Below are 22,748 nucleotides of genomic sequence, written 5' to 3'. Positions count from 1 at the left end.
TTAAGTGATGGGCTGGAAAGCAGTAATATGGTTACGGGATATCATCTTTCCTGATAACAGTCCAAGAAAAACAGTATAATGAGAAATCTGGCAAAGTTCTGATGTGCTAACAGATTTTTATTAGGGTTATTCAACTGTGCTCCTAATACTAACCTCAGGCTCAGCTACTTTGCCTTAGAACTAATTATCAAGCCGGAACCCTCAAGAACAAAGGGCATTGCTCAACCAGAGAAGCATTTCCAGCTAAAAATCTCAGGTCCTTGAGACTGAAGAGAAGTTCAGGAGTACCAGCGTATTTCATTTTGAATAAGAACAATTTTTATTTACTGTTGGGCAAAGAAATATATTATTCAATCCATCCAAAGAAACAGAACATATAACTTGAAAAACTGACACTGGCACTGAGATTGTCCAATTCTACTTTATGTAGCAGTGTTGAAAGTGGTTTTACTTGAAGTACATTGTGTTTCTACGTATTTAGTACTGTTAAGAATATAGACCTAGCCTTCTGTTTGGTATCAAAACATTATGAAAAAGGTACTAGGAAAGACTACATGTGAAATGGAGGAAAGGATTTAATCAATAAGCTTTTATTCAAAAGCAGTTTACATGATTTCAAAATGATGTTCATTGCTGTAGGGACTGCTGTGGGTAGTTTTTCCACATGAGTTTTTCTTTGATTCCTCTCATTTTTACACTCTGAGCTGATGGTCACAATAGCCAACAAAAAGAGGTTGTGCAGCAATTCCCCGTCTGAAGGAATAAGAGAAAACAGTGGTAATAAAAGATGTTTTAGATTGATAAAACTCATCTCCATGTTAAAATATTTCAATCTGAATCACTGAACCATAGCGCTAATCAGAAAAGATCAGGAAGATACTATAAACATTTATAAGAATGAATGATACTAATGTATTAACTTTGGTATGATTACAAATACATCATAGGTATTTTAGACCTACCTCCCCGCAAAAAAAGACGCTTTTCAATTTTAAACATTAAAATCACTATTTGTTAGGTGACGTACTTTTTTTTTTCCCCCTTAAATAATGTAGGAGTACTGCTATTTGTTTAGCCATTGATTAATTTGATTGAACTGGGCATGAACTCTAAGACATGCTTTCTATAGGTAGTAAAATTTAAAAAGTCTAAGAAACTTGCCACTACTAAAGAAGAAGCATCTTCAATTTCATAGTATTTTAGCTTGAAATATCCATGTTTTCCTACCTGACCATTCTGCAGCGGTGAATTGTCAGTCTCTCATAAGCATCCTGCAGATCACGGACCTTTTGGTGACTCCAGAGTCTCTCACCAACTGCACTTGCCCGAGGCCTAAAATTAAAACCACACATTCCCAAAGAAGTCATATGCCTGAGGCAAATTTAGTGCTTTCTTACTTGAATTAAAAAAAAAAAATACTCAGAAAAAAAGAAAAGGAAAGCTCGAGCCAGAGAGACAGTACGGGAGGTATAGCATTTGCCTCACATACATTCAACTTGGGTTCAATCTCTGGTACCCCAATGGTTCCCGGGAGTCTATTAGGAATGATTCTTGAGTGCAGAGCCAGGAGTAAGCCCTTAGCACCACCAGATATGGCCCCAAAACAAAAGAAAAGAAAGAAAACAAAACAAAAGCAAAGAAAAATGAAGACATTTAAATTCAATTACTATCAAACACATACCATAATCTTGGGGTGAGGTTAGTTCCATCCACAAATTCTCCCCACAGACAGGCTTCTCCGCCAATGACCAGCTGCTTCTGTTTCTGAGAACCTACATAAAAATCATTAAATTGATGTCAGTTGAGAAGCAGCAGCTCAAGATGATTTATACAGAGGCAACAGGAATTGCTTCTGTTGCCAACCCACCCAGTATTTCTCTCCTGGACTCAGCAGGAAGGACCTGAGTGACCTGAGTGATCATGTGCATCATGTTCACGGCTGAGCACAATAAAAGGGGCATGAATTTTTTTTTTCTTGCAAAGCAACAAAACAATAATAATACATAGACATAGCTACAGCTTTATATAATGATTTAACAGATATAATCTGCACTAGGATGCATAACAAAACTAGTCCTTGGTAGTTGGTATATTTCTACCATCTTATTAAACACAATTTCTGCAAAAAAGTTTTTGGCTATTTATTTTATTACTAGGCTCTCGCTCTTTACTCTTTGGTATCCCTGTTACCCTAAAAATGAAGTCTGAATACTTGCATGGTGTCTTAATATTTCTCAAAGCATATTTCTTTTTTTCTCATTGATTTGATTCATTCCTGGAGTTCATTCATTCTTCAAGTTCACTTATTTTCTTCTCTGCAATTTAGACTCGCTATTAAATTTTCCTTTTTCCATTTTCTTTCTATATCCACATCTGGACTATTTTTATAGTTTTGTTCCTTTGGTAAAAACTCCCTCAGCTCTTATGTTTTATTTCATTAATATTTTGTTGTGTGCTATTGTGCATTTGTTATATTTTATTCTTTTCATAATAATTTTAATTGTGGTTAGACTATCTGTATCTATAACATTCAGGTTCACTGCTGAAGGGATTTCCTCTTGTATTCATTATATCACTAGGGATTTAACTTTTTTGGCAATTACTTTTTTTTTTTTTTTTTTGCTTTGAGTCATACTTGGTGATGCTCAGGGGTTATTCCTGGTTCTGCACTCAGGAATTACCCCCTGGCAGTGCTCAGGGGACCATATGGGATGCTGGGAATTGAACCCGGGTCAGCTGCATGCAAGGCAAATGCCCTACCCACTGTGTTATCTCTCCAGCCCCCCTACTGCAATTACTTTTTAAATTAACAAGTGCTGCTGTAGCTTTTGGCTTGGTTTGTCTTTTGTTTGTTTTTTTCCAGAACCTCAGATATGTGTGGAGGCAGATATATACAAGGGTTGATTCTTTGATATTTCACTTAATCACAGCTCTAGGTGAAAAGAACTAGATGAGTTATGAAATGTTCTCATATTCTCTTTTCTACTGTGACCAGTATTGTTCTTGAATGAGCTCAATAGAACTTTCCTTCAGTCCCGGTTCCAAGTTTCTGTGCTCTTGCTGGGGTGCCCTGGGGACAGTCATGTACGCGTTTCCTAGAGTGTGGGGAGAGATCTCAGTGTTGCAATTATTAGTAGATCTTCCTCAAGAGTCTGGGCTACAGGGTGGGTTTTTGTCACCTAAGGCTCTAATGGCTACTGGTGCTTATCAACTATAACCTCAGGGAAGGACCCTTTTTGTGTCACAGTTTTTCTTACTATGTCTCTTCGTTTTGCCCTGTTAAATATTAGTCCACCATGTTGTAGGCCTAGAGTTTCTTTTTGTATATGAATATTGTTTATTTGACAAAGTTAAGAATGACACAGGCATCAAATTAAGGGACAATGACTATTAGATAACACCTTGGTAAAATTTCAAGATGGGGGTTGGCAGGGAAGAAAAAGAATAAATCATGGTAATGAATGTTATTTTACTCACCGTCAAAATTAAGAGGTTCCACTTGATAATATTTTCTCCAATCTTGTCCATAACTGATATAATCTAAGTACCAGGGGCTAGAAAGGATCACCGGGAAGCCAGCTGCTGTAACGTTAGCTTCACGAATGGGATATTCCTCACTTTTCCATATTTGAACCACTGTGCCTGGTTGAAGCTATGAAGTTACAAATTACAATTAATATTAGATATAACAAGTATAGTATAGGGGAAAAAAAAAACCCATACACTCAGCATATGGTTTTCTGTGATTCTTCACAATTACTTTTGTTTTCCCTTTTCCCTCAGATCATTTCCAAAGGCTATTCACTGTAAGGACTAAAACTTAGAAGAGACATCAATCTTATAGTTTTAGTTTTTAACTTTTCCATCATATAGAGATGTGATATACAAAAGTATAAAATCTATTTCTAGCACACTACTGTTTTACACTTTAGAAAATTGAGAAAAGGTCATCTAGCTTTTGGGAAGACTAACAGTAACAGTTAGAAAATAAATTCTCAGTTGTCCTCCAGCCTAAAAAATAAAAAAGGATTCTTGCCATGTCCACAAGAGATATCACCTAATATTGAAAGTGAAGACTGATATATTTATTTACAAAAAAACCCTGCCTTAACAGCAATGAAGTCTCATTCATTCTGAACTGATAACTCAGCTGTACTGGGAAAGAAACTTAAAGTCAACTTGTGATCAATAATGGCATTAAAGAGCAAAGTAAATGAAGGAAAGGCGGTACAGTATCGCTGGTCAGTTTACAACTTTCACTTAACAAAACTTTCAAAGGAAAGGAAAGGTAATCTCCCTAACTACAAGAAAAGCTTCATCAGGGTTCCTGCCATCCAAGATGTTATAACATTAATTCTCTTGTGTTATATGAATCTGATAAATTTTTTACCTTATCTTTGTTATCAAAAACATCTTGCCAGACTATTGTTCTTTTCTTTGTATTTGAAACGATGTTCAAAAGTCTGCAGTTGAAGAAAATATCAGTTATTTCAGATGATGCAGTTAACACTAATGTTTAAAGTATGCATGCATGTTTTCTATCAGGAGTTAGAACCATGAGAAGTGCTTTTGCTGAAACAAGTGTTGGGAGTTACTGGGAAGGAAGGAAGGAAGAGGTTACTGGGTGGGACAAATAACTCCTTCCCATCACGTGACTCAAAATTTCACTCAGCAGAACAGTTTAAAAGTCTTTTGCTGAATAATTGAGCTGTATACCCATTCACATGGAAACTCAAAAGTGTGCAAACATCAACCTCTAATTCCATGGCAGTCTTAGAAGAAACTCTAATACAGCCTGCAATGGCACCTTAGTACCATTCTACACTTGCCACAATTAGTCCACAATATCTCTTGGTGGTTAAACAATGCCTGGGAAATGCTGGTGATGTGGCACAGTAGTGGTAGAGGTTGCCTTCTAATATGCGTGATGTCCTAGGTTCTATCCTTGGCACCGTGGGAAAAAACAAAATGCCTGGTGTTCAGAAGATTAAAGAAATGGGCCTTCATGCAAATCATTTGTAGAGTCCCCCACTGGGATAGAATGTTGCGTTAGAACTTTCTGCACAGGCGGAACTCTTTTCATCTCCACTTTTCTATTTGTACCCACTAACCTCCCCTGTCTGCTGGACACTTAAAGTTTGAGAACTGTGACTGAGAAACTGAAAACAGGTTTTCATCTTTTTCACTGTACTTTCCAAACCAACAAGGGGAAACTCTTTCAGACCAGAAGGGCAGTTACCAGAAAGGAAGCAGGAAGAGGGAGCATGATATAGGTCAGAAGGGTCACTTGTTTGGGGATATACTGAAGCTAATCTCTTGGGGTTGACCATCCTGTAGTTTATAGAGATGCAGTATATAGGCCATTTATAGAGATCCTGTATGTAGGCCACCATTGTTAACACAATGTTAACATACTTTTAATACATAGTCACATGTGGTTGTGATGTCCTATTGACCAGTTCAGGTAGAGAGTATAAGATGTGCTCCAGGAAGAAATTCTAGCACTAGATGGTGAGTGAGGAAGACACTGCAGAGTGTGACCAGGGGCTTAGGGCTAACGTTTTCGTTTTTGTTTTGGGAGAGGTTGGGAGAACACACCTAATTCTGCACAGGACTGCATTCAGGGGTCACTCAAAGCAGGCTTGAAGGACCATTTGGGGTATCAGAGATGGAATTCAGGTGGACTGTGTACAAGGCATGGACACCCTCCACACTATAGCTCTGTAGCTCTGGTGCTGATCCGAGTTTTTAGCATTGCTATCCCACTATTCAGCAGTTATTTCAAAAGGCTTTATTCCACCATGTATGCAGTGAAATAAAAAAAAAATGGTTACTACTTCCTTTTTTTTTTAACCATACCACCATCTACTTTGGCAAGGGATGGAGAAAAAGAGATGAAATCATACCAAAATAATCATACCAAACAAAATAATCATACCAAACAAAATCATACCAAAATAAAGACTTTTTTCCTAAAAGGCACTAAAGTAAAAATTGAAGCAAGCATTCAAGTAACTTACTTTCCAAGATAGAAAGATTCTAATTTCTTAAAATCTTTGTCAAAGCCACTGCGTTTCATGAAAGCTTGAATTTCTGGATTGGACTCCCTGTAGCAAAAACAAAGGTTAAAATTACATTTCAGTTTGATATATCCCATCTATGTAAGGCAGAAAACATATGTAACATCAACTGTGCAGGATTAAAACTATTAAATTTATATGAAACATATAAATAATAGACTGAATTATGTATTAGAAATGTGTTCTCAGCGCATATGCTGCCTGAGCCTATGTGCTGCTTGTGCCCATGTGGCCGAGCACATGTGTCGCCTGCATCTCCCCTCTTGAGATGTGTACTTTCATACTTTTGTGTCTAAAGCTCGGTAATGTGTAGGGGCTTCCTCCACCCTTGGAGAAGCCCGAGTTCTCTCCTGAGCACATTACTCTTACTATTCTCTCTTTCACTTATCCCTTCCTCCTTCCCTCAAAAAAACCTCTAAATAAAATCTGTTACTTAAAAAAAAAAATGTGTTCTCTAAATGATAATGACTACTTAAAAAATTATTTTAAAAAAGAGATGAAAACACAGGATAATGAGAAATGCCAAGAGTGACCCCAGAACACAGAGTCAGATTAGTTCCAGAGTACTGCAGGTTTTGGCCAAGAAAACAAAGAAAAAGATCTTTTTATTTGTTTTTGGGGATGACAACCAGATATGCTCAGGGGTTATTCCTGGCTCTGCACTCATATATGGGATGTCAGGTACTGAACCTGGGTTGACCGCATACAAGGCAAACATCCTACTCACTGTACTACTGCTCTAGCCCCAAGAAACAGATTTTTGTTTTTAAACTGAATTATGCTAGCTTTATCCCAAATAACTTTTCCAAAAGCTAATGTCCTGATAATATTTCATTTCCTGTCTTTTTTTTTTTCACATTTCAAAACCACTGATTAAGAGTCAGACCACTCTGTTTTATGCTAGACAGAAAACATCAGTGGGCAACAGCTTGGTGATGGTTGTTCCAGTGGCCCTTGAAAACATTTCCTTAGTCTTTCTCTGAAGTATCAGAGTGCAAGTGGATGTGTAAATCTCCCCCATTTAATCCTTGCTGTCTTTTAGTAAAGTGGTCTTGTTTACCACAGGCTTTTCAATTTTATTTTACATCTTGTTTGTTTTCCTACCCATATGCTTGTTCTACAGAAGTGCATCACTTCCAAACGCTTTTGCCAAGTTGAACTATGCAAGTAGAAATGTTACCCAAAATCTTTCCTTCCCACTGGAGGCTGCGAGACCCACTTTGAAATGGAAGAGAATTATAGATTTGAGGAGGAGGTTTTGATGAACTGTCATACCAACAAGTGAACTCTACTTCATCTCCTCCCACATGAATAAATTCATCTGGAAACACTTTACTAATTTCGGCAAAAAAATCTGACAAGAAGCTGTAAGTTGAATTCCAGATAGGATTTATCGGTCCAAATGTCCCAGATGGCTGTTCCTCATCATAGCATGGAGTCAAGAGGTCTTTGTGACCTGTAAGAAAACATGGAGAGTCTTCTCTAAAAAGCATTTTCATGACAAACACCTGATGTTCCACATGTGTTCTTCTATCAGCTTAATTGGGCGAAGCTACATTTTGCACAGAAAATATAAGCATGTCTACAAGGAGTGAATAACGTATCTTCTTCCAAATCTCACAAGGAGGAATTCTTTGCTGAATTCTATCTATCTCTGTACCTCTCACTATTTACATTTTTCACCAGTGACTTCTCTGAGATTACCTGGGCCTCTGTGAGACATTATCTCTCAGGAACAGATATCATACATTCACTTCAAATAAGATAAAACGAAACGCAAATTCTCAAAATGGGATGTTTGCTCTTATGCAAGATGTTCGGAACCAAAGATCAGACAATTCTCGGTGGGAATACCGAGTGAGATATGATCAGTACTAATGGGAGCTGAGAGGTGCTCAGTCGGAGGACAGTGGTGGAGGGACCTTGGCACTGATGGAGCGGAGGGTTGTAGCAGTGCTGCAAGGACGAAACAATGATTTCAACTCTACCGTAAATGGTGACCGCTCATTGAAAAATCTCTCAAGTCCCGATTTCCATTTTCCCTGAAGTCCTTCTATAGCTTCTCCTCATTTTTATATTCTGATTAGGTCGCAGGGTCCCACCAGCCTGCAGCCCTTCTCCCATAGACAACCAATCTCAGATGTCTCTGGATCTTCTCTCAGAATGTCTCTAAGCTCTATACACTGTCTTCTATGCCCGCTCATCATTCTGGTCTAGGACTTCAGTCTGTTTCCCCTGCCAACTCGCTGTCGCTGTCAAGTGGGTTTTCCTGCAGCTTGGCCCCTACTGTGTCACCTTCTTTTCAGGAATGGTTTCCGTGGCTCCTGGTGAGCCCAAGCACGTCTAGGACCTTCATGTGCTTCCACACTTAGCCCCCGGAGATCTTTGTGATGGCTACTAATACAACTGTCCCCAATTAAATGATGGAAAATGAATGTGAGATTTTATAACTAGCCCGGGCTGGTCACTACACTTAAAATGGTAAAAGGAATGTTGAAACCCAGGCTTGTCTCTTACATTTACCCACCCAGCAACCCCCCCCTTTTTTTTTTGCCACACACTGGGGTGCTCTGGGGCTAACCTGGCTCTGTTCTCTGTGAGACCCTGGTGGTCCTCGAGGCACCACCCGTGCTACTGGGGATTGGATGGGGTTGCCTGTTCGAAAGGCAGGTGCCGTAATTCCAGTACGATCTCTCTGACCCCAAAACAAGATAATCTTGATTTACACTTTGCTCCTGTATATTCCAACTAAATGCTTTCACTTCACCAGCAATTGGAATATATTCCTCAATGCTCAGAAATACTGTAAGCAGTACTTCATCAAGAAAGCATAGTCTTAAGTCTGTTCTGTTCTACTTCAGCAAACATGTTTTTTTTTTTTTCATTTTAACCCTCAGTTGTACACTTAATCCTGGACACAGTGACATACATAAAAGAGTTACTGAATTATAATGAATTGTGTTAGTGATGGTGGAAATCACAATAAGGATAGAGTGAACATACACCTTTCATAAATCAGAGATGCAGAACTGCACATGTTCCCTTTTTTGCAATTATAAAACACTCTTTTCTCCTCCTTCTTACCTTTTCCCCAAGACGCTGTGTGTCCAGGGGTGTCAAATTCTGGTATGACTCGAATCCCTTGTAACCGGGCATATTCAATCACAATATGGACATCTTTTGGAGTATACACATGAGCCGGAGAATAGCGCCCCTTGAAAAAGTCACACACAAAAAACACGAATTTCAGAAGAGTATTTGTCCTAGAAAGTGTTCATACTTCTGTTTGCACTCATTACCTGAGAACTGACTCTTCCAATATCAAGATGTATGAAATAATCCCATGTGATGTTTACTCAGCCCTCTCTGGGGGGTCACTCCAGATTTACCTGGAGAACTCTCACTCCCAATAGGACTTCTGTTTCAGGGACCTCTACCATCTCAATCTAACACACCCACACAGCCCCAGAACTGAAATGCTTGACTCCAAAGTGAAACCACTAAAAATGAAATCCACTGCATTTATCAGTGATAGAACCAGATGTCAAAATCTTCTAAGGCATAGCTTTACAAATCTCAGGGACTCTCTAACTGACATGCACTTTGAGCATGCCAAGGCAAGTACCTTTCCCATCAGTGCATAATCTAATAGACCCCCACATGATTTTCTTTAAGATTATTCCCAGTCCCTTGAAAATTGAGAATTCAGTTTTGATTTTCACTAAAGATAAAGGTCTACTTACTCATGGTGTTTTTGTTTTTGTTTTTTTGCTTTTTGGGTCACACCCAAAGTTGCTCAAGGGTTACTCCTGCCTCTATCCTCAGGAATCACTCCTGGCACTGCTCGGGGGACCATATGGAATGCCGGGGATAGAACCTGGGTTGGTCGCGTGCAAGGCAAACGTCCTACCTGCTGTACTATCACTCCGGCCCCTCATGGTGTTACTGTAGCCTATTTCTAAAGGTTATGGAATATAAATTTTTATGTCCTGGAAAGAAATCTGTATACAGCTGCAATGTCAAATTTGTATTTAATCAATTAATATTTCCTTAAGGTAAATACAGGGGACAGAAGACATATTAATTGACATTGTAAAAATACAATTACTAAAACCCATAATAATAAGTCTAATAAGTCTGTTATTAGACTAAGATCTAGAATGAAAAAAAGCCACCTATAGCTTGAAAATTAATACATATATCAACAGATTGCTGTGTATGTCTATATTTCCAACAATAAATGTTATAAAATTTTTCATGAAAGGTAACATATACTTGAAAATATTATTATTATCTGTGTGAGTTCCTGAGTTTAATCCTCACACTACACACACATACACACAATTTAATTATAATGGTGTTGGATATTTAAGCAACCTAATTGAAAAGGTATTAATAAAGTTGGGTGATAAATACATACAAATCATTAAAATGCTTAATAAAAAACCTTCTTCTTCAATAAGAAAAACTTTCAAAAAATCATTAAATTGTTCTGTCTATATTATTTGAAATTTTTCCTTAATAAAAGCACAACCAGTGACGCTCCCTCGACCCGCCCTTCCGGACCCAGCCTGCTCCGCGGCCCTGAGCACCCCGGGCTTCCCTCCCCTCCGGACTGCCGGCCGAGTGGCCGGCACGCCGACCCCAAGCGCCGCCGCCGTCCTGTCTTCCCGCAAAGGTCTGTGGGAAAGGGGCGTGGCCTAACCACCAGGGGCGTGGCCTAAGAAAAGTGGGCGTGGCCTCATTGCCGGCGGCCAAAGCTCACGCAGCGGAAAGTAGTTTTCTCAACATCCTATCCAAGACTAACATCCTAGCTATTCGCAAGCAGTAGGACAATAAAACACAAGACTTCACATAAGAACATCTCAGTAGGAGACCAGGTTCTACACCGGCAAGTAAAAAGCCAACCACTATTAACTGAGCCTATCCACAATCCTTTTTCACAACAAAAGGAAACAGGGACACTCATCATCAAGAGCCCTCTTTCATATCACCACAAACAACATGAAGAAACAGCGAAAATCCCCATTGCAACCAGAGGACGATCAAAGGAATCCGGAAACCTCAATGGGCGCCTCCTACAAACTTGACCTCTCTGAGAAAGAATTCAGACTTGAAATCCTCAACATGTTCAATCAACTCAATGCAAAGATGGACAACTTCAAGGAAGACCTGGCGGAAACAATACAACAGACAGCCGACAAAATACGGGAAGAAATGAGAGCAGAAATAAAAAACCTTCAAAAAGAAATGAAGGATTCCGTACATGAAATCAAAAACTCTCTGACTGCCCTCAACAATAGGATGACTGCAGCCGAAGACAGAATCAGTATGCTTGAAGATGAGCTGCAAGAGGCCTACAGGCAACATCAAACCATGGCAAGAGACCTCAAAATAGCTCTAGCCAGAATCAGAGTCCTAGGGGATGAATTCAAGAGGAACAACATTAGAATCATTGGACTACCAGAACCACAGGGAACCAACCCCAACGAAAAAGACACAGTCAAACAAATCATTGCGGAAAACTTCCCACAGCTGGACAATGCAGGCATCCAGATTCAAGGCGCCCGGAGAGTGCCAGCTAAAAGAGATCCTAACAGAAAAACCCCAAGACATATCATAGTTACAATGATGGACATCTTCCAGAGAGACACAATACTCCAAGCAGCAAGGTCCAAGAAGGAAATCGCATACAAAGGAGCACCCCTTAGGCTCACAGCAGATCTATCAGAGGAAACCCTCCAAGCTCGAAGGCAATGGTGGGATATAGTGAAAAAACTCAATGAAATCAACGCTTCACCAAGAATACTTTATCCGGCTAAACTCTCATTCAAACTAGAAGGAATCATACACTACTTTGGGGATAAACAACAGCTCAGGAACTTCATAGACTCAAAACCAAACCTAAAAGAAGCACTAAAGGGGCTATTGTAAGACAAGAACAACCTCTACAAGCACAACAAACCCTTGCACAAAGACGGCACAAAATCCCATAACAATAATCTCCCTTAATGTCAATGGTCTGAATTCACCAATTAAGAGACACAGACTGGCAAAATGGATTCAGAGACTCAACCCAACCTTCTGTTGCCTGCAAGAAACACATCTGAATAGCAAGAACAAACACAGACTCAAAGTCAAAGGATGGAAAACAATCCTGCAAGCAAACAACTCCCTCAAGAAAGCCGGAGTGGCTTTACTAGTATCGGACAACATAGACTTCAGGTTGAAAAAGATTAGAAGGGATAGTGAAGGCCACTTTTTATTAATCAAGGGATGTGTACATCAGGAAGAAATCACACTCCTGAATGTCTACGCACCCAATGAGGGACCAGCTAAATACCTACAACAGCTGCTAAGAGACCTCGAGAAGGACATCTCGAGCAACACAATAGTAGTTGGAGACTTCAACACTGCACTGTCTCCTCTGGACAGATCTAGAAGATTAAAACTCACCAATGAAATACTGGCTTTGAAGGAAGAAATAGAAGAGAGAGGGCTAACAGATCTATACAGGGCTTTATATCCCCAAAAAAAGGAATACACATTCTTTTCCAGTGCACATGGAACATTTTCCAGAATAGACCATGCGCTGGGCCACACAACATACCTCAACAGAATCAACAAGATAGACATTGTACCAGCTATCTTTTCAGACCATGATGCACTGAAGATAAAACTTAACTGTGGACAGATGCAGAAAACCAAATCAAACACCTGGAAATTAAATAGCTCGATATTGAACAATGAGTGGGTCAGGAAGGAAATCAAGGAAGAAATCAAAAGGTACCTAGAAACAAATGAGAATGAAGACACGAGCTACCAGAACCTGTGGGACGCAGCTAAAGCCGTTTTAAGGGGAAAATTTATAGCTCTGCAAGCATATCTCAGGAAGGAAGAAAGGGCCCACATAAATAACTTGACTTCACAGCTCAAGACCTTAGAAAAGGACCAACAAAAGGAGCCAAAACCAGGCAGAAGGAAAGAGATAATAAAACTTAGAGCAGAAATTAATGACATGGAAACCCAAAAGACAATCCGGAAGATCAATGAAACCAAGAGCTGGTTCTTCGAGAAAATAAACAAGATTGATAAACCACTAGCAAGACTCACAAAGAAAGAGAGAGAGAGAACCCTTATAAGCCGAATCAGAAATGAAAAGGGGGACATCACGACAGAAACCAATGAAATTCAAAAGATCATCAGAGACTACTTTGAAAATCTCTATGCCACGAAACAAGAGAATCTAGAAGAAATGGATAAATTCCTCGACTCCTATAATCTCCCAAGGCTGAACCAAGAAGACCTGGAGTACCTGAATAGTCCAATTAACATCAAGGAAATTGAAATGGTAATCAAAAGTCTCCCCAAAAACAAAAGCCCAGGTCCAGACGGATTCACTAGTGAGTTCTTCCAAACATTTAAAGAGGACCTTTTGCCAGTCCTTCTCAAGCTCTTCCAGGAAATTGAAGAAACAGAAACCCTCCCTAACAGTTTCTATGAGGCTCATATCTCCCTAATACCAAAAGCAAACAAAGACACCACAAAAAAAGAAAACTACAGGCCAATATCCCTGATGAACACAGATGCAAAAATTCTCAACAAAATATTAGCAAATAGAATTCAACAACTTATCAAAAAGATCATACACCACGACCAAGTGGGATTCATCCCGGGGATGCAAGGATGGTTTAACATCCGGAAATCAATCAACATAATCCACCATATCAACAAAAGAAAAGATAAAAATCATATAATCATATCAATAGATGCAGAGAAAGCATTTGACAAGATCCAGCATCCGTTTATGATGAAAACACTAGCCAAAATAGGTATAGAAGGGACCTTCCTCAATATAGTCAAAGCCATTTATCACAAGCCTATGGCAAGCATTGTCCTCAATGGGGAAAAACTAAGAGCCTTCCCTCTGAGAACAGGGACGAGACAAGGATGCCCACTCTCTCCACTTCTGTTCAATATAGTACTGGAAGTACTTGCAATAGCGATTAGGCAAGAAAAAGACATTAAGGGCATTCAGGTAGGAAAGGAAGAAATCAAGCTCTCACTATTCGCAGATGATATGATACTATACTTAGAGAACCCTAAAACCTCTACCAAGAAACTCCTAGAAACAATAGACTCGTACAGTAAAGTTGCAGGCTATAGAATCAATACCCAAAAGTCCATGGCTTTCCTATATGCAAATAATGAGAGAGAAGAAAGTGACCTGAGAAAAGCAATCCCATTCACAATTGCGCCTCAAAAAATCAAATACCTCGGAATCAGCTTAACAAAGGAGGTAAAGGACTTGTATAATGAAAACTATAAAACACTACTTCAGGAAATAAAAGAGGACACGAGGAAATGGAAAGACATCCCCTGCTCATGGATTGGAAGAATTAATATTGTCAAAATGGCAATTCTTCCCAAAGCATTGTACAAATTCAATGCGATCCCTATAGGGATACCCTTGACATTCTTCAAAGAAATGGAGCAAGCGCTCCTGAAATTCATATGGAACAATAAGCCCCCACGAATAGCTAAAGCAATCCTTGGGAAAAAGAAAATGGGAGGAATCAACCTCCCCAACTTCCAACTCTACTACAAAGCGGTAGTCATTAAAACAGCATGGTACTGGAACAAAGGCAGAGCGGCAGACCAATGGAACAGGGTTGAATACTCTGACATACACCCCCAAATATATGATCATCTAATCTTTGATAAGGGAGCAAGAAATGTGAAGTGGAGCAAGGAAAGCATGTTTAACAAATTGTGCTGGCAAAACTGGACGGCTACATGCAAAAAAATGGGCTTAGACCTCCATCTATCACCATGTACAAAAATCAGATCAAACTGGATTAAAGACCTCAACATCAGACCAGAATCCCTAAGGTACATTGAAGATAAGGTCGGCAAAACCCTCCACGACATTGAAGCCAAAGGTATCTTCAAAGCTGACACGCCACTGGCTAAGCTAGTGAAAACAAAGATAAATAAATGGGACTATCTCAAACTAAGGAGCTTCTGCAACTCAAAAGAAACAGTGACCAAAATACAAAGACAGTCTACAGAATGGGAAAGGATATTTATGCAGTACCCATCCGATAAAGGGTTGATAACAAGGATATACAATGCACTGGTTGAACTCCACAAGAAGAAAACTGCCAACCCGATCAAAAAATGGGCTGATGAAATGAACAGAAACTTTTCCAAAGAAGAAATCCGAATGGCTAAGAAGCACATGAGAAAATGTTCAACATCACTAATCATCAGGGAAATGCAGATCAAAACAACAATGAGATATCATCTCACACCACAGAGACTGGCCCACATCCCCAAAAACAAAAGCAACCGGTGTTGGCGTGGATGTGGGGAGAAAGGGACTCTCCTTCACTGCTGGTGGGAATGCCGACTGGTTCAGCCCTTTTGGAAAACAATATGGACGATTCTCAAAAAGTTAGAAATTGAGCTCCCATTTGACCCAGCAATACCACTCCTGGGAATATATCCCGGAGAGGCAAAAAGGTATAGTAGAGATGACATCTGCATTTCCATGTTCATTGCCGCTCTGTTCACAATAGCCACAATATGGAAAAAACCAGAGTGCCCGAAAACAGATGATTGGCTAAAGAAACTCTGGTATATTTACACAATGGAATATTATGTAGCTGTCAGGAAACATGAAGTCATGAAATTTGCATACAAGTGGATCAACATGGAAAGTATCATGTTGAGTGAAATGAGTCAGAAAGAAAGAGACAGACATAGAAAGATTGCACTCATATGTGGAATATAATGTAACTGAGAAGTACAAGTTGGCAACGATGCAACTTCTGGCAGATATCTCTCTGGACTTAGTTACTAAAATACTAAATTACAGAAACCCAAAACTGAGAGGCCGCTAAGTGTGGTCACTCGACCTCACACTTCTTCATCCTCAGCAATGGAAAACAAATTACCTAATGCTTCCTTTTCAGCAGGTCTGACTTTAGGGGAGAGACTCTCCAAACAATAATAGTGAGTTTTGTTGAAATATTGTATGCAATCAAAGTGAAAGTAAAGTGAAATTTATTAGTTACACAGGCGGGGGGGGGCTTAGGGTGGGGGGGCTAGGGGCGTGGGGGTGTTTGGGGTGTGAGGGGGCGGGGTGGAGCTATACTGGGATTCTTGGTGGTGGAATATGAGCACTGGTGAAGGGATGGGTATTCGAGCATTGTATAACTGAGATTTAAACCTGAAAACTTTGTAACTTTGTAACTTTCCACAATAAAAAATTAAAAAAAAAAAAAAAAAAAAAAAAAAGCACAACCAGCAAAAACATTGAGTGCAGCTAGCATTTTAGAGTGTATTACATAACATTAGTCAAAGTTTTGAAATTATATAAAATAAATAAAATTTAGAATCCTGACTCTGACTCTTATTACTTGCAACATTGTACTGTGCATCAAGTTTTACTAAATTTTAACTGCTATCTTTGTATTACAGACAGATTACACCAATAGTTTATATCAAGGTCTGACCAACTCTCCTCTAGTCTATGAAAATCAATTTAAACTTTTCAAGTTGAGATTACCACTATTTATTAAGAAGCAGTTCTCATATCTAACAACACTATTACAAGTTTTCAGAGATGAAAAAAGTCGTGTAGAGAATTCAAAATAATTTCATTTAAAACTAATATAATTCGGCTACTTAATCATTATTGAACCTTATGTTGATAATGAATATTTTGGATCTCCTACATTTGAGTTTTAAACTTTTTGTTTGTTTGTTTGTTTTGTTTTTTGGGTCACACCCGGCAATGCACAGGGGTTACTCCTGGCTCACGCACTCAGGAATTACTCCTGGCGGTGCTCGGGGGACCATATGGGATGCTGGGAATCGAACCTGGGTCGCAAGGCAAATGGCCTACCCACTGTACTATCACTCCAGCCCCCTGAGTTTTAAATTTTTTAAGTGTAGAGCCTCTATAGACTTATATTTTACAAGATCACAACAAATTACAGTAGCATTTATAGTACGTTGTTTATGTTATGTCCTATGTAGTCCCTAAGTGGCGTGGACTCTCTCCCACATGAGCATTCGGTGGCCATGAGGCACCCAGTCTACAGCCAGTGCCAACAGGGGCATGAGGGAGGGAACAGGGCCACCAGGCTGGTTGGTGATCAGTTGCCATTTATTCCAACCTCTGTCCTGCTGTTTATTCTATTCTCCCAGTGTACTTATTCCACTCCAGTCTCACACTGCCCCTCATTCTCATCTCCCACTTCCCCCCATGCTACTCTGCCAGCACCCAGTCTCGCAGCCTTAGTCTAGAGCCCCACCTCCAGGGGTTGGGGGCAGCAACTATACCTAGGTGAGCTAGCACAATCAACATATGTAAAGCCCTTCCCTTCCTTCAAGGGTGGAATTTCACCTAAGGACATACTTCTCCTCAGTCCATAAGCAATCATCTTAGATTTACTTACTTTTAATAATCGTTCTTGTCATTTTGTATGGACACAGTAAGAGATCTAGTAATATTACAGGGTAGTTCTCCTGGGGACATTTCATATAGATCCCAGACCACAGATCTCAGACCATCTTAGTCTTTCCTAACCCTAGTAGGGTCCTTGTCCAAACACTTTTCTTTAAGTCATGACAGAATTCATCCATGACCATGCTCTTAAATTATAAGTTTTGTGGCACCTGGCTTGATCTGTTTCAATGCCAAGCTTACAGCTTGCCCTGGATCCATCCAGTCCCTTTGTTGGGACCCTGCTTTTGGGGTGCTAGGAACTAAGGGCAACTGAGGTTTAAGTCAAATAAATATGACAGATACCCAGGGATAAATATTATTTGGAGTCAATTAACTCCCATGTGACAAAAGCATAGCATAAACTGTCTTTCTTTGTCTATACAAAAAGGACATTGCTCTAAAGTAAACTATGCAAAGGACATAAAGGAAAGACAAAAGCAATACTTCACTTACAAATACAAATTCCAGAGTCCTTAGAAGGACCTGACCTAACAAGTCACAGAGCCTGTGGGATATAGGTGACCACAGACAGGGAAAGCAGAGCACAGAGAAGAAGTTAACAATAAACACAGAGGAATGGGAGTGCCTGAGGCACTGTGATGGGTGTACCCTAATGAACCTAAGCTCCCTGTGGCCAGGGAGAAAAGGTAAACCAACATTATCCTACAGTGTACATTAAAAACAAACTTGAAAAACAAAATAATCATATGGATCTAAAATATGAAGGAAAACATTTTAAATTTCAAGTGCCTCCTTTTTTTTTTTCTTTTTGGGTCACACCCAGCGATGCACAGGGGTTACTCCTGGCTCTACACTCAGGAATTACTCCTGGCGGTGCTAGGGGACCATATGGGATGCTGGGAATCGAACCCGGGTTGGCTGCGTGCAAGGCAAATGCCCTACCTGCTGTGCTATCACTCCAGCCCCCCACTTTTATACAACATTTCTACCCCAAAGAATGCAATATTTAAGCGACAGCTTTGTAATGATATGCTACCAAACAACTTGACTTCAAAAACCCAGATTTCAATAATGCAAAATACTCACTTGATTGCTTAACTCTGGAAAAGTGACACTCTGGTATGGGAAAGACTGGTCATCAACTATGTGCCAGTGGAGAACATTGAACTTGTTAAAAGCCATGGCATCCTGCAAGCCAAGGTGTTAAACAGTTACACACAACAGAATTAATACACAATCCAATTTACAACGTTCAGGATGGTTTTCAATGTGTCTGCTTTTTCATATGTCTATCCATAAGAAGAATTTAACATCCCTTTTTTGGCTAACAAAGATTTAGACATATAAGGATGCTTCTGAAAATACTAAAAGTAGCTGTATTAAGTTATAGACAGTCTCCTCTCACCAATCTAGGCTAAATGTTACAAGCTCTTCTCTGCACCACCATGAAAAACAAATGGGTGCCGAGGAAATAAACTTTCTGAGAGAGAAAGAAATGAAAGCTCAGTGTTCCCAATTAGTACACGAAAAGCAAATGCCTCTGTTCAGACCTGCACAGGAGGATTTGTGTCTGTAACTTCCAGTGTAAAAAAAGAAAAAACAGCATAAAACAGAGCAGCTTCAGAACCTACCAGAGTTTCTAAAATACGCTTAACAGGCAGGTAGTGTCTGGCTGTATCAATTAAAATGCCTCGATGACGAAATCTTGGAGAATCAATAATACTGGATTCATTGATAGTGATCTAAAAAACAAAATTCATTTTTGATTTATTTTTAGAATTCCCTCTTGACTACGCATCAAGGAAGAATACACGTGTAAAAGTACTGAATAAAATATTTGGGAGCAAACAACACAGTTTACACTTTTCAGCTAGGTTAAATGTTTAGAGAGAAAAAAAAACAACTTTAAGAAGCACTAAAGCAATAAAGAGAGCAAAATCTGCAAAGAGCAATAAAGAAATAAACCTCAAGAAGCAGTAAAGGAATAGGTCCTTTCTTTATGTCAAGGAGTAGACACAGGATTAGGGGCACATGTCTGCATATATGAACCCCTGTCCAATTCATAGAACTCCATGAATCCCTGAGGATTGCTTGGTGTAGCTCTGGGGGTCCCCAAGATGGCTGAGGGAAGCCTGGTGGTTCCTGGCACTGTGACACCACATCCTTGGGTCAAAACATTCAACCATCCCATTTAGTTGGCTGGATATTATTAGAATAGCCCCTGGTTCCGCTGAGTGTTGTTGGGTGGGGGAGTGTGGGGGAGATCCCTGCTCTTAGCCCCTCAAGAGCTAAAAATCCTATTTTCCTCCTACAAATATATTCATAAAAATATTTCAGTAACATAATTATACTTACTGTTCCATAAGGATCTTGATAAATTAATTGGCTAAAGGTCTCTAAACCTAGAGAATATAAAATGATGTTGCATCAATTTATAAAATAGAGAAATGAGGTTTACATTATCCAAATAAACATCCAAACAAAACATGGCTAATACAATAAATATCATGTTGTACCTATATCTTCTGATGTATTTTCTATAATCAAAACTGAACTGAAAAACAAATCCATTAATATCTAATAAAAATACTTTACATCACTATATCTCAGCTGATAAACATTAGCTTATGTCAAAAGATAAACATTAAAAAATCAATTTTAGAACATCAGTTTCTTAATAAAGATATACTATCATGAGAAAAAAAAACTTTCTCATAGTATTATAAGAGGAAAGTATCTTGATAAAATAACAATGCTCTACTAGGCGCCAAAATGTAACAGAAGGAACAGTCAAAGTGGCAACATGAAATTATAAAGGCCCAACACGGGACAGTGTTTTACTCATAGCTGCAAAGTGAATTGTTCTCATCACTGGTTCCTACCTGTAATTTGCCTTGTTTTACAAAAAATTATTACTCTAGCACAGAAATGTGTAACAAGAGAAAATTTCAATCTAAGAGTAAATCAAAATCATTTTTCATAGGTCTTTCCTCCTCTCTCCCAAACAGCACTGCACTGTAGCACTGTCGTCCTGTTGTTCAGCGATTTGCTCAAGAGGGCATCAGTAACGTCTCATTGTGAAACTTTATTACTGCTTTTGGCATATTGAATACGCCATGGGTAGCTTGCCAAGCTCTGCCGTGCGGACAGGATACTCTCAGTAGCTTGCTGGGCTCCTGAGAGGGATGGAGAAATCAAACCCTGGGCGGCCGAGTGCAAAGCAAACGTCCTACCCGCTGTGCTACTGCTCTAGTCCTTTCCCCCAAATACCAAATACGACTGATAAAAAGAAGAATGACTGGAATTTGTGCTTAAGTGAAAAAAAACACTCAATTTTCCTATAGGCCAGTTTGTGCTAAAGTCTGACAATACACAAAGATAAAGAATTCTTGGACTAAATTCCAGTCACTTCATACTATCAAAGGTCTTAATCTAGATATGGATCATGGCAAACATCAGTAAGATTCTGCCTTCTTATAAACTTATAAACGACCCAACGGAACAAATTTTATTGTGGCTTGACTTCCCTAAGCACCATCAACACACATTTCTTTACTAGAAACTAACAATGAAAGTGCAATAGAACTTACCTCTCAACACTCCCCAGACACTGTTAGCACTGAGGGAAGCCACTGGTCCTTGTATCTTCAAGTTATCTTGAATTGTTAAAAAGCAAATGAATTCTGAATGTTAATCCCTCAGTGATTCACAGTAAACTTCCTAAACACAGATTTGGTATTCCTCAACCGTTCTATTTCAAAATTGAGGTACAATAGACATTTTCCATTCTACTAATTCAGGTGTGAACATAATGATTTGATGTGTATATTGCAAAATGATCACCACAATGTATCTCAAAATATTGTCAGATACACAGTTACAATATTTTTTCTTGTGATGAGAATACGTAAGATCTACTTTTTCAAAAAAAAATCTACTTTTTCAGCAACTTTCAAATTTGCATACAGGACTTTTTAACTACAAACACCAGGCTGTACCTTACTTCCCTAGGACATTTATTTGGCAATTGAAATTTATGTCTTTGAACTTCAACCCCCTTTCCACACCTTCCCAATGTTCTAACAACAATTAACCTGTTATCTGTATATATGGATTCAGGGTTTTTTAAATTACCCTTAGATTCCATACATAAATGAGATCATATAATATGGTGTATCTTACTGTCTGACTTATTATACTTGGCATAATACTATTAGACTTCATGTGCAGCAAATGGCAATATAATGTTCTTTTTATAGCTGAGTAATATTCCGCTTTGGGTGTATGTGTTTTCTGTGGGGAGAGAGGGCTTTGTGCCACACACAATGGTGCTTAGGGGCTGTTTCTGCCAGTGCTAAGGAGAACATGCAATGCAAGGGATCAAATCTGGGACTCCCACAGGCAATGCGTATACTTAGACTGTTACTCTATACTCTATACTTTTAGCCCTGTGTGTGCATGTTTATAATCAAATGTATATGTACCCAGTCATATATGCTACTCGGTAGCATTTTGGTTGACAAACACTGCTCACAAGACTTGCTCCTCCAGAGAGTGCCATTCACAGTCCAGGTTTGTGTAACTCTACTATGGTTCAGCACTGTCAAATCACCCAACAGCATGTTTGAAAACCCATCCCCACCAGAAAGGGACATGTGCCTGGTTACCATATATCCTTCAACCATCAAAAGACACTTAGCTTATTCCCATACCTTGATGACTATAAACAATGCTGCATTGAAGATGGAGGTGCGGTTAACTTTCCAAGCTAGCATTTTTATTTCCTTGGGTGAATATCAGAAGAGGAAATGCTGGGTCAGATGCTAATTCTATTTTTAGGTCTTTGAGGAACCTCCTATTGCTAAGTGACTGTCACAAAGTTAGTCACCACTAGGACAGAACTGTTTTTCTTTTCTCTACATACTTAACAGCAATGTGTTTCCTGATTTAATATTTTAATAATAACCACTCTATGAGGTGGGGGTTGAGTCTCACTGGGGTGATATTGAATGTCTCTTCGTTTATCTGTTGAATTGAAAATTTCATTCCCCCTGAACTCCACGGCTGTTATGCCACATGCCTCATTCCCTTCTTCCCTTCCATGCCTCCCTTCAGCTCACACCTCACAAGTGAACTCTTTGCTCTTGCATGCCCCACACACTTCACAGCCTCTCCGGTGCTCATTCTCT

General features: G+C 39.3%; 1 protein-coding gene across 1 annotated transcript in view; it reads right to left on the bottom strand.

Moving 5' to 3' along the window:
* Nucleotides 1–568: 568 nt before the first annotated feature.
* LOC101540553 (beta-hexosaminidase subunit beta-like) overlaps nt 569–22,748 on the bottom strand; it is a 33,106-nt gene continuing 10,926 nt past the window's right edge. The window contains exons 3-14 of the mRNA XM_004608556.2: nt 21,150–21,215; nt 19,915–19,961; nt 19,191–19,301; nt 18,646–18,747; nt 9,165–9,294; nt 7,356–7,536; nt 6,021–6,107; nt 4,391–4,463; nt 3,478–3,652; nt 1,682–1,772; nt 1,228–1,332; nt 569–753 (exon numbers count right to left, since the gene is read on the bottom strand). Coding sequence (XP_004608613.2) covers nt 693–753; nt 1,228–1,332; nt 1,682–1,772; nt 3,478–3,652; nt 4,391–4,463; nt 6,021–6,107; nt 7,356–7,536; nt 9,165–9,294; nt 18,646–18,747; nt 19,191–19,301; nt 19,915–19,961; nt 21,150–21,215 — 1,229 coding nt within the window. The 3' untranslated portion in view covers nt 569–692. The remainder of the gene's footprint in view (nt 754–1,227; nt 1,333–1,681; nt 1,773–3,477; nt 3,653–4,390; nt 4,464–6,020; nt 6,108–7,355; nt 7,537–9,164; nt 9,295–18,645; nt 18,748–19,190; nt 19,302–19,914; nt 19,962–21,149; nt 21,216–22,748) is intronic.

This window comes from Sorex araneus, chromosome 1, assembly GCF_027595985.1.
Source record: "Sorex araneus isolate mSorAra2 chromosome 1, mSorAra2.pri, whole genome shotgun sequence".
Taxonomy (NCBI): Eukaryota; Metazoa; Chordata; class Mammalia; order Eulipotyphla; family Soricidae; genus Sorex; species Sorex araneus.
Note: the sequence above shows the minus strand (reverse complement) of the source record. Positions and strands in the feature narration are given on the sequence as shown.